The sequence below is a fragment of the Excalfactoria chinensis genome, chromosome 1 (genome assembly GCF_039878825.1).
Source record: "Excalfactoria chinensis isolate bCotChi1 chromosome 1, bCotChi1.hap2, whole genome shotgun sequence".
NCBI classification, from domain to species: Eukaryota; Metazoa; Chordata; class Aves; order Galliformes; family Phasianidae; genus Excalfactoria; species Excalfactoria chinensis.
The window spans coordinates 159254416-159266658 of record NC_092825.1 but is presented as its reverse complement, the minus strand read 5'-3'; the positions used below and the strand labels follow the sequence as shown (position 1 = coordinate 159266658).

At 45.3% G+C, this 12243-nt stretch overlaps 1 protein-coding gene across 1 annotated transcript in view; it reads right to left on the bottom strand.

Moving 5' to 3' along the window:
• Positions 1–7258, bottom strand: part of WDFY2 (WD repeat and FYVE domain containing 2) — a 58340-nt gene extending 51082 nt beyond the window's left edge. The window contains exon 1 of the mRNA XM_072333993.1: positions 7007–7258. Coding sequence (XP_072190094.1) covers positions 7007–7197 — 191 coding nt within the window. The 5' untranslated portion in view covers positions 7198–7258. The remainder of the gene's footprint in view (positions 1–7006) is intronic.
• Positions 7259–12243: the final 4985 nt, after the last annotated feature.

Sequence of the window (12243 nt, the reverse complement as noted above, 5' to 3'; positions counted from 1 at the left end):
AAGTTCCCTGAAAAAAACCAAAATCAACTTGATTTAAATGGAGAATCCACATGGTATGACAAGCAAAGCCCATATGTTCAAAGCCTGGCCAAGGTTAGTTACATAACACTATTTCCTGCAGCCTGACTAAGAGAAGAATTAAAACACCTTTTTTTGTTGTTGTTTGTTTGTTTGTTTTTTAACCCAGTCTCCACAAATGTTCTTCCTTTAAGGAGGATGGAGGCTGCATTTTGACCACCCGCAATTTTAGCACAGTCTCATTTTCAAAGTTTATCAACTATCTGATACCCAAATTTCCTTTTGACTGTTATTTAGCTGCAATTTCGAGCCAGCAGGCACACAGAGAATGACAAATACAGAATCCTAAGGGTTGCATATGGTTTCGTGATTATGCAAAGCTCCCTCCCTGAGGGGCAGCCTGGCACACTCCCCCTCCTGCTTCTCCTTTTGCATAATTGTTCTTCCCATTCTCCAGGCTTGCTCCAGACATTCACCCAACCCTTGACAGCATTCACTGCATTTTATACTTCACCCCATGAAAGTACAAAGAAAGCCATTGTGTTTTCTTTCCTGGAATGACCGATGGGGACTGGCCCAGCTAAGCAAGCTGCCTGCCCCCATGCACAGCTGCACCCACTGTCATCCAAGCATCCATCATTTCCCCAAACCACATATGGACAGGAAACAGACGGGGCTTTTCACACTCTTGTTTTGCAAAAGCTTACAGTAGAAACTACTACAATTCTCATCAAGTAGCTATAGAGCTTTATAGAAAGGCACCTGTATCTGACAGGTGTGTGTTGGAAGAACCATAAGCAAGGCAATTAAATACAGCTTCTGGAGAGTTTTTATGTGCACATCCTTTCAAATTCGAGAGGCTCAGAATGCAGAGATGTGCAGCAGCTATTTGTGTAAAAGCCAGCTTCTTTCCTCAGGGCACTGCCCACTGTGTATGAGGCTTTCAAAGCTCCCTAGCACAAGAGCAAAGCATTGTGCCCTCTCATATTCTCCTCCCCACTTGCTCTCAGAGATGCCAAACATATTCTGTTTTGAGACTGTTACAAGCTGTATTTTGCAAAACAAGGAGCAGCAGGTTTTTGGAAGCACTCCGGCATCCCATCTGAGTGGTTTTCCTGCGTACATTACTATGTGCATGGCAGCATGCAAAATCCCATGCAGCTGGGAAAAGAAAAAAAAAATAGGAGTTTGCCTCAGTAGCCCAATCCTTCAGGGCAGGTCAGGCAAGCTACTGACATATTTTCACAGTGCCATAACTTCATACACTATTTGAGAGCTTCAGTCTGCTAACTGATCTTCAGTGAGATGCCAGCCTTACTGAGCTATCATCTTTACAAACGTTGCAATTCATTTATTTTAGGGTATTGCAGCCATTTAAAACTAAAGCATCACTACCTCCTCTAGACGTATAACTAGCTTCAGGAGAAAGACCAACAGCCTTGTGCAATAGTCCATTTTGAGTTGTATGTCAGCTCTGCACTGCTCAGCCAGCCCATAACCCCTGTTTGTTGTCCTGCCAGGGGCACAAAGAGGTGGCATTGTGTGGTCCCTTCTCCATAAGCAGCATTGTTCAGCTGCAGAGCTGGAATAACTGCAGAGAACGGTCACCAGGACAAACAGTGGAGCCTGACAGACTTATGATGTGCTGATGAGAGATGGGTGCCAACAGACACCAGTGAAATTAAGTTGAGGTTACGGAAGACAAGGGCAAAGATTAGACCCAGTAAGACAGGAGGTGGATGCTCAGACCCAAACTCAGACCTCGCTGCAACTCGAGAGCATTGTGCAGCTGCTGGCAGAATATGAGGCTGCTGCAAGGCACATGCAAGCTGCATTCGGCAGCCTGTCTCCTTGTTTCATACAGAGGCTATAAGATATGATACATGCATCTACACCTTTTGTATAATGGATAACCTCTAGATCAGAAAGGGGATTAAAAAGCACTACATCTCAGACTAAAGGCTCAAGCACCTAATCTCCCACTGTACTATGATGCCTAACCACAGTGCTAAAACTGGGTTTTTACAAGCCATGGTCCAAGCCATGCTGTCATATCACATTTTTGCAGCTGCCACCTTGCAGTTAAGACATGAACTTAATACAGCTGCAGGAGCTGCATCTATTTGTGCATTGACCTACATGAGCCAGCAGTAGCAAGAGAGTGAAAAATCAGAGAGACAAGGCTGAGTCCTTGTGCTTTAAATCTTTAAGTGACACTAAGTGCTCAGTGGAGAGTACCAGAAGGCGAGGTAAACACAGGCTTTGTCAGCCGTCAGTAAATCATCTCTTGATGGCACAAAGCAAAATCAACCAGTACCCCACAAACTGCTAAGGAAAGTATATCATTCCAACAAGTACTCAGCAAAACACTTTAGGTACCAGCCCCAGCATTTTGGCATCTCAAAGGGATACATGTTAGCGAAATCAGGAACAGTCGCTTTTCAACATCTGGAACAAGTTCTGATTCCATGAGGCTTTTGGGCCTTCTCTCAAGCCTCTTGCCAACAATCCACTTCTTTCACTTGAGCAGCCAGCACTATCCTCCACCCTGAGCTTGGTTCCAAACACAGTCATCCACTTGCAACACATCCAATTAGTTGGAAAAGAGAAACACAAACCCTGAGCAAATAAGCTGCATCTGCAACAACAGGCCTCAGATCCTTATGCTGTTTACAAAGGGTTCCTCTATTTCCTCTCAATAATTCCAACAGCAACTGATGTTCTTAATCAAAATTTAAAGAACCTCCAACATAGATGAGTCTTTTTACACTTCGAAAGAGCACCCACACCTTCTGCACCGCTGCTCATACTGCAATAACCTGGGTGTGAAGTTACAGGCTTGGACTGATCAATGCACAAACAGCCACCACTGAAATCTGTTCTCATACCACCCGCACTTCTGCAAGCCAACAGCCGCAAAGCAGAACAGCTTTCAGTGGAACAACTCTGTGTTTAGATGAGAATTACAACCATGTTGCAACCACTGCACTGTGAAGCAATTGCTCTACATCACTCCAGCACAGGAAAAGAGAAATCCAGAGTGTTTTCTTTTTGGGAGCATACAGTTCCTCACATTTTGCCTGGCTGCAGGACAGAGCGATGATCCCATCTCACTTGGGAATGAACTATAATGCCGCATGCTTTATCTCCTGGATCCGGACAAGAAAAGAATCAAAAGGAACAAAAGATTGCTTTTGAGGTATTTCAGAGTGGAAAGATCACACTTCACCCTGTTAGAATGACTGTTAGCAAAAGCAAAAGCCAACTTCCATGTTTTTTGTCACGCACACCCGTTCCCATCCCCAGCGCACCATTACTTTACCAAAGTTCACTCTTCAGCTACAGAAGACTCGCTCACTTTTGTACCCCTTACAAACCCTATTGATTTGCATGCCCAGAAGACGAGCCTCAAAAAACAAAGCCTGCATTTAAAAACCCCAACCTGCAAAACAAACCAAGGAATAGAATTCTGTACAGTTTTCTCCATGTGAGACAAAGACATGAATATGAATGTACGTGACCAGCGGCTGGGGCTCACTGGCACTTATATTCTAACACTGACCCACACAAAGCCGAGACGTCTCAGCACAAAAGGACTTCGGATGATAGAAGAGAGTGGAAAAGGCAGAGGTTTTGGTTCCCTTATTAAAAAATACAGAACCATTTCCTAAGGCACACAGTTTACTCCTGGATTTTGTCTCCTTCTAGGAGACCAGAGTGCTTCTTTTTGAGAATAAACTAGAGGGGTTTCAACAATTTCTTACTGTGAACTATGGAAACGTGCATCTCCCCTGAATACTTGAAGGAAAACAACTCTTGCCTGCAACACCAATATGTTCAAAGTCTGTAGCATGAAGTTAGCACACCTAAGAGGCTGCAGACCAGAGTTCATATTAATCAGGAAAGCTGTCTGCTTCAGCATACTTCTAAGCTTTTCACCCCTGCAGTACAGCTGGCAGTGCCACAAAAAGAAGGCTGGTGGTCCCCAGCCCCTCCTACCACAGCAGGGCTGCATCGGCACACCAACACCCAGCTGAATCAGCATTCCCATCCCTGGCAGACTCAAGGAGTCACAGAAGCGTGCCAGTGCCAAGCCCTTGCTGGCAGAAAGAGCTGGGTGAGTCAGAATGCTTCTCCCTCCCCATCCCCATGCTCAGGTGAGATTAGTGATACTAAACCTCCAGAGCACGAAGGAGCCATGTCCCAACTTGACATGCCAGTGACCTACTTTGCAGAAGTGCCCAACACCCACAACTCCCTCTGAAGTCAAAAGACAAGGACACACACCAGTTTTGAAATGGCAGCGCATGCTTTAAGCAGAGGAAGCCGGTGACAGCCTAGGGCCAGCTGTGCACATTAGGAGAATCCCATTTAGCTCCACGTGGAGAACTGAGGGCACTTAGTATTATGGATCCCTCAAGATGTATGTGTCTGTTTGAATGTGCCTGCTCATTCATTTGCTGCCAAGGCAAAGAGCACAGATGAAAACTCATCTCCTCTTTGTAGCTCACCTGCATCAGATGTACACATCCTTGGGTAGCAAATGCTGCCGCTCATTTAACCTCCACCTGCCTCAACAGGTGCATTCCTTTACAGAATAAAAGTGTGTATTATTCCAGTGTAGCTGTCTTGTATAGAGATACAGGCCCAACCTATTTGGCCTTCTAAGGAATCAGAAGAAGCAATTAAGACCAGAAGACAACACACACTGTGTAACTCACATGACTCCAACTAGAAGAGAAAATACACATATAGATGATGCACACTGGGAAGAAATTAACTCTGCAGACCATGTCAAGTTCAGATAGTCTTAGTTAACCCCCCTTGAGATTACCTGTTTCCCCATCTACATCTTTCGTTTTGAGGAACCCCCATATTCTGCATTATTACTTAGTTTTCATTTTATTCCTGAAGATATGTGCAATTCAGGGCTATATCATGCACAGCTATGTCTGCAAGCTATAGCTGAAACCACTTCCATGGTCTTTAAAAAGCAGATAAAACCACTGGTACCACACAAAATACAGACAGCAGGCCAAGCTCCTGCTCTGAAGGATTTACAGTTATAGAACCACATGATACAGTAAGGAACTCCTTAGAGCTGTGTTTAGCTGTTGTGTATGTTAAAGTCTAACTTCAGCATCATCACTAGCTAATGAACTGAGAACTGCCTCCACTGTGCTCCAGAATGACAGCCCTCCCCAGCCCAAACCAGCGCCAGTAACAGTCCATCCTTCCAGCTACTCCTTGTTTCAGAGCATCTCTCTCATACAACCAATGCATATTGCAAGCTGGTGAGCTCAGTCAAAACTCACTGATTTCCCTAAGAGACAGAATACATCTCCACAACCGGCCTTTGCAGTTTCCAGGAATCTCTCAAAGCCCTCCACATTCCATGGCCATTAAACAACAGCCTTAACACTAACACCAGCAGACAGGTCCAAACAGGAAAGATCTGCAAAAGCAGTGGTGTTGAGTGCCTTGTAAACTGTGCTTCAGCCCTACCTACCCTGAAGCCTCCAGGTTGGATTCCCAAACTGCTCTTCCTTCCAAAGTTTTAATCTCTAAATCTAACTGCAATTAAAATGCTAACATGGATAGGAAATGAAAGAAAGAGCCATCAGTGAACATCTGCATGCCTCAAGAAAGAAAAGGCGCGATCACGGCTTGTAGCACCTCAAAGACACCACAACCCAGCCCCATAAGCAAGCACTTTACCTTGGTAGTGCCTTTAAACTAAACAACCTGCGAGCCTCCAGAGGCAACACTGTACCTCTTGCTTTGATGGAGTTACCCTGTACCAGCAGCAAAGCTTGAGCCGAACCCATGGCAGCACGTTCAGCAGCAGAGTTCTTTGTTGGTTTCAGTAGCTAATAGGACTTAGATGGCCTTTGTTAGGGGTTGGAGGTGGAAGGGAGAGGGGGGTGCTCCTATTGACCAGTCAGTTTGGAGAGAGAAAAACCCCCCGTGCTCTGCTTCACCGCTGCTTTCTTGAACCTGGTATCCATGAAGTACAGACCTCTCACCAAACCCTTCCTCTGCAAAGAAACACCGACTTGGAACACCACAAACCATTGCTGCTAAAGTAACAGAAGCTAGATGATAAGGAAGGGGGAAAGATTGAGTGAGAGACCCATATAAGAGCAGATTCATTTTAGGAACGCTTTCTTACAAATAAAACCATTTGGCTGAATAAGCAGCGTTCAGCTTCACAACAAATACGGAATATATATACAGAAAAGAGATTTGTGGTCATGTAGTGCTGTAGAACTCTGCATCAAGTCCCCTTTGCAGTGTACTTGTCTGAAGCAGCTCTTCTCCCCCTTGCTACAAGGCATGGCAGCTCACTTGGAAACCATGGCTTGGATGAACTTAAGCCATCTCGCATATCTGACAACAGGCTGGAAACTAATGCATAGAAAGGACAGTGACAAGATGAGAGATAGTGACAGATTTTGGGAAAGCTAGCAGAGAAATAACAGCAGTCACTCTGCAGGATAACAGGCAGAGGGGAACGGTCCAAGATGACCCTCGGGAATCACCACACGTCGGCCAGCATCGGCCTTTGGAGCAGACAGCTGGGGACACAGTTATGAGCACCCAAGCTGTGAAGAAATTCTGGTTACAACACTTATCCGTGGGCTCTGTAAGAAAAATAAGCTCGTGTTTCAAAGGCCGGCGCCTGCTAAGTTCAGCGCTGACACCGCTGAGGGCTGAATTCAGCCCGGACTCAGGAGAGGACGAAGCAGACGGCTGAGGGGCCCCGAACACGGCTCCCCGAACACGGCTCCTTGGAACTCAGCTCAAGATCTTATCAACGAGATTCGGTATTTTAAGCAACTACCGAGAAACACGGAGCAGGGAAAGGGGAGCTGGAAGCGCTGCTTCAGCCCAGTCCCGAGGCAAGGTCAAGCAGCGATCCCCGCGCCGCGCCTGCAGCCGCCCCGTTGCGGCCAGGAGCCCCCGCCGCAGCCCGCCCGCCCGCTACCTGTCCTCGGAGACGCTGATGACCCCGTCCTCCTTGGGCACGATCGCTGCCATATTCACCACCTCCTGAGAGCCCTCCACTTTGTTGAGCAGGAGGGGCTTGCGGGTAAGCGCCTTGGGCTGCGGCTCCGCCGCCATGGGCACCGCCGTTGAGGGAAGACAGACGTGCGGGTGCCGGGCAGCACCGCGCATCCCCCGGGCTGCCCGGGAAGCAGGAACCAACGCGGCGGCGGCACCGCCCCCGAGCCGGGCCCCCGAGGGGCGGGCCGGGCCGGCAGCGGGAGGCGGGGCGGGGGGCAATGGCGGCCGGAGGCGGCGCCGTGTGGCAGCGCCCCCAGGAGCCGGGTCCGCAACGGTGTGGGTACCCCATCCCTTGAGGCACTGAAGGCTGGGCAGCCTGAGCTGCTGGGTGGCATTGCCCGCGGCAGGGCGTTGGGACTGGATGATGTTCTAGGTCCCTTCCAGCTTAAGCCACTCAATGATTTCAAGTGTAATATTACATTTACCCACAGTAAAATGAATAGTGGCAGCTCTCTAACAACCACAAGACAATAAGCAAAGCCAATAAAACGGTGCTCCTGCTTGTCAGCAGAAAAACTGAGGAGGCTTATGAGTTCAGTAGATAGGGATGTATTTGTTGTGTCAAGATTTATAAAGCTGAAAACTAAGCTCCAGCTAACGTTAGTAAAGTGAATGTGTTATGCTAAACAAGCAAGCAGTACCAGCAGGAGCAGAGAGGCACTGAAGCTCTGCTTGACTACACTATGTGGAGTTCACAAGTGTACTGTGGGGGGAAAGGTCTGGTAGGCAACAGATAATGGCTTGCAGGAAATGAATCTGCACTCTCAAGCTATTTCCCAGAGGATGTATGATCGCATCAGATAACATCCCTTTCTCACAATTCATAGAAGGGAAACTACTACCAGAGAAGCAGAGATGCAGACCAGCCCTCCTACTATTGTGGATGACCTGGAGTTCTAGGCCATGAAATGCTTGCCTTGTTAACTTGATGAGATGTGCGAGGTGCTCTTTGAAGGTGTTGATACAATGGACAATTTTCAGAATAGACATATATCTTGAAAATATCTTTTAAAGCTGAAGGCTGAAGAAATCTGGCAAGCGTTGCTCCCTTTGTAGTTTGTTTGTATTCAAGACTTGGCACTATGCACTGTTCACTGATAAACGGGCTGACTGTATACAGAAGGCAGCGTACTGCAGGCTACAGGGAGACATGCAGTGCTTTTTGCCCAACAGACTCTAAAGGAATTGTAGCGGGGAAAGGAGTGTCATAATAAGCAGAGACATGGTTCACAGGACCAGAACTAGAATCATAGGATCACTCAGGTTGGAAAAGACCTTCAAGATCATCAAGTCCATCCACAGCCTGACCATACTAGCCTAACTAAAAATCCTCCACTAAATCATATCCCTGAGCACCACATCCAAACAGTTGTTTAAACACACCCAGGGATGGTGACTCAACCACTTCCCTGGGAGCCTATTCCAGTACTTAACTACCCTTTCTGTAAAGAAGTTTTTTCCTGATATCCAACCTAGCTTTACCCTGGCACAACTTGAGGCCATTTCCCCTCGTCCTGTCACCTGTCACCAGTGAGAAAGGACCAATCCTGCTCTCACTGTAAGCACCTTTCAGATACTGGAAGAGAGCAATAAGGTCTTCCCTCAGCCTCCTTTTCCCCAGACTAAAAAGCCCCTGTTCCCTCAGCCTCCCCTTATTGGGCATATTCTCCAGGCTCTTCATGAGCCTCGTTGCTGCCAACTGGATTTAATGCTTTGACCACAACTCTTTGGGCCCTGCCATCCAGCCAGTGATTCACCCAGCAGAGCGTACACCCATCCAAACCATGAGCAGCCAGCTTCTCCACAAGGGTGTTATGGGGGACAGTGTCAAAGGCCTTACTGAAGTCCAGGCAGACCACAACAACAGCTTTACCCTCATCCACTAAGTGAGTCACCTAATCATAGAATGGAATCAGCTTTGTCAGACAGGATCTACCATTCATAAACCCATGCTGACTGGGCCTGTTCACCTCATTGATCCTTTAACTGGTCCGTGATGGCTTCCAAGATTATCCATTCCATAACCATCCCATCACCAAGGTGGGACCGATAAGTAACTCCTTTGCATCTTCCAAATTAGCTGTTGGTTTTTTTAGTTTTATTTTTTTATTTTTGGTCATTTGCCTATGGAGGTGTTACATTTTCCTATTTATCTCACCTCTCCCATATCTTTAAACATTTAAACAACAAAAAAGAAGCCAGCTCCACAGAGCAAGAGATGCTCCAGTGGGCTTACAGACAGTCAAGTTAAAATTCTTCAGGACTCGTTTAACAGATTAGCTTTAATGGTGACTTCCTCAGCAAGACTAGAAAGGCACTTGAATAACAGAAAATTAATGGTGTCCTGAGGCTTAGTATATCACTTTATGAGGTGTCCAGATCTGAGGTCAATGCTCTAATCTTCTTGATCAGGTAGGGAGATACACTTGAGATATTCTTCCATGCAAAGCAGTGTTTGAATGGCTGAGAGAACAAAAAGTGATGCTTGAAAGCTGTGGAGAGAAGGAAGGAAAGCAGAGAAGAAATAAGATCTCAGAATAAGCCTGTAGCTTACTCCTGCATTGCACCTGACAGGCTACAGTCATAATGGTGGAAAATACATTGATGAAATTACCAAGATCTGAATGTTTTCCCAGACTATGTTTGTCACACATAATCCATCCAAAAAATAATTTGCATTTTAGAAACGGTTTTCTTACAACTACACGAACTGAGGAACAAAATGACTTTAAGTTAGAATGGCTGTACTCATAACTTTAATAACTACCTACGGAATCAAACTGAGGGTAGTTTAGAAAAGCATTTTCCCACATAAATGAAAAAAGGAATCAAGAAAAAAGGAATCCATGCCCTCTTATCACAGCAGAGCCTTGGTTACTTTCTGCAGTTCCTCCTCTGCAGTCCGGTTTGAAGCTCCTGATCTGAAACCAATTCCAGAGCTGCTCTGGCACTCTGCTTTAAAAGTTGCTCTCTGGCTCCACCTTCTGTTTTATTTGCTGAGTTTCGTTTTTCTTTTCTAGTTTCGGCATAGCAGGGTGAGATTTTACTGAGTTTTATAAACCATATTTGTTTTAAAAGGTAGGTAATTGCTTCTTGTGTGACTGTTGTGATCACCAGGTGAGCGGGTGGCCCATGGGGACCCGGCCCTTTCCCAGCTCTATCCTTAGCCCTGGTTTTAGATGCTTGTTTCTGCAAGGTTGTTACTTCTGCTAGAACCAGAGGGAAGAGCACAGCACCGAAAGCAGTATCTACCCTTTTGACATAATGGTAACTCTTCTATAAAATGGAGATCATGTCATGATCTGACAACACAGCGACACCTTTCAGCTACGACTGTCAAGCTTTGGGGCCACCAGGTAGGAGTGGGATGACTTTAATGAACAGCTTGGCTTTTGTGGGTACTAACAAAAACAGTCCTTTACTAAAGTGCCAAGCAATTATACATGAGTAATATTTATAATACCAGGAACAAGCTTTTCATGAAGAAAAACAAGATTTGATGTTGATTCCATTTTAGGCCAAAATGTATGCCACTCTGAGCCACGAAGGAAACTGATGGCAGTTGCTCTCACTCTGCAAGAGGGACGAGTGTGGGAGAGAAGCTGCACTTTTCCTGATTCAGTGCTTAGATTCAAAAGTGCTCCATTGACAGCAAGCCAGATTTCAGCTTCTGAGGCCTCTTCCTCAATCGCCCATGCAGAACCAAAGGGCTTGGACACACAAAAGGTAAAAACACTTGGCAAGAGGCACCTCTCAGTAGCCATTGAATGCAGCGGTGGCTTACTCCTGCCCGTGATTTTCTACTCTGTTGGTAAACTAAATGTTTTATCACTTCATGGGATTTTCTGCTTCTTCAAAACTTGTAGCTCTACGCAACTGCAAAAATTTGTCCTTAAAATCCTCTCCCTTGCAGTTGCCTTGTTTTGTCAGCAGCGCTAGCCTTCATAAGATAGTTACTAAAATCATTCATTTCAGATGTTACATCATTCTTAGAAGCACATGGGAAATAGATATAGATCCATTGTTCATCTAGAAAGGCAAACAAATATAACAAATAAAAGTAGGATAACAAATCCTACTTGTTTGTTATGACAGTCATTAGTTTTATGTGGGCATTCAGAGAGTGGGGACCTATCAGAAATCAATTGTGCTGCATGTAGAAGCTCTGAAAAAGAAATAAAGATTAGCTTTAAAACACGTGCAAGGCACTGTGCATTGCACCTCACTGAGAAGAAGTACACTAATTTTTAGCTGCCATGCAATTGCTGTAGGCTTTGTAACTGACTGCGAACATGTGAGAACAAAAAAGTGATGCTGTGTCAGTGTGTGGGCTGCAAATGAGAACTCCTGGCTCATGCATTTTGCCCCATAAGCAGTTCTGGCATTGTATGCAGTCTTATTGCTGTTTCCTTTGTCCTCGCTGATCCAGCTATAGTATCACTCACATTTTGGGCTTCCAGCTTGGTGTCAAAAAATCTCTCTAATTTAAATCACCGTCTTTTTGGTGGAACTCTCTGATCTCTAATTCTTATTCTTATATTATTGTTGTACTTTTCCAGGCCTCAAGACTTTAGAACTCGTTCTTCTAAATCTTCCTTCTCTGTGAAGCTGAAGAATCACGAAATAGCATCAATAAATTCATATTCTATTTGGAAAATGGATTCAAGTCACCTACGTAACTTGGTTGAAAGGTAAATAAATTTCTCTTAATGCACAATTCCTTTCTTTTTCTTTTTTTTTTCTAAAGTATACAGTTAAGAACATTTCTAGGGAATATCAAAGAACATTTTCTTACAACAACTTGTGTCTTTTAATTATGTTCTCCTTTACCAACCACATGGCCCTGGATGTTCCTAGGATGACAAAATGCTTTCAACCATCTAAGCACATACAAGTCAGAAAGGTCACAAGAGTACTACCTTGAAACCATGGAAGCTGAAGTGTAAGCAGGAGCTTGTGACTCAGTACCATAGGGCTGTCTGAGGAGTTAAAAAAGAATCCCAGATAGTTCAATTGATCTCTTTCATGTCTTATTCTGTGTAAATGTTATGAGTCACCTTCACTTTAGCAAGTAAATCAGCATTTTTGGCCCTCACTGAAGCAAGGAGTTTCTCAGTCTGTAAGCATATACACACATTCCAGTAATGCTAGATGTAG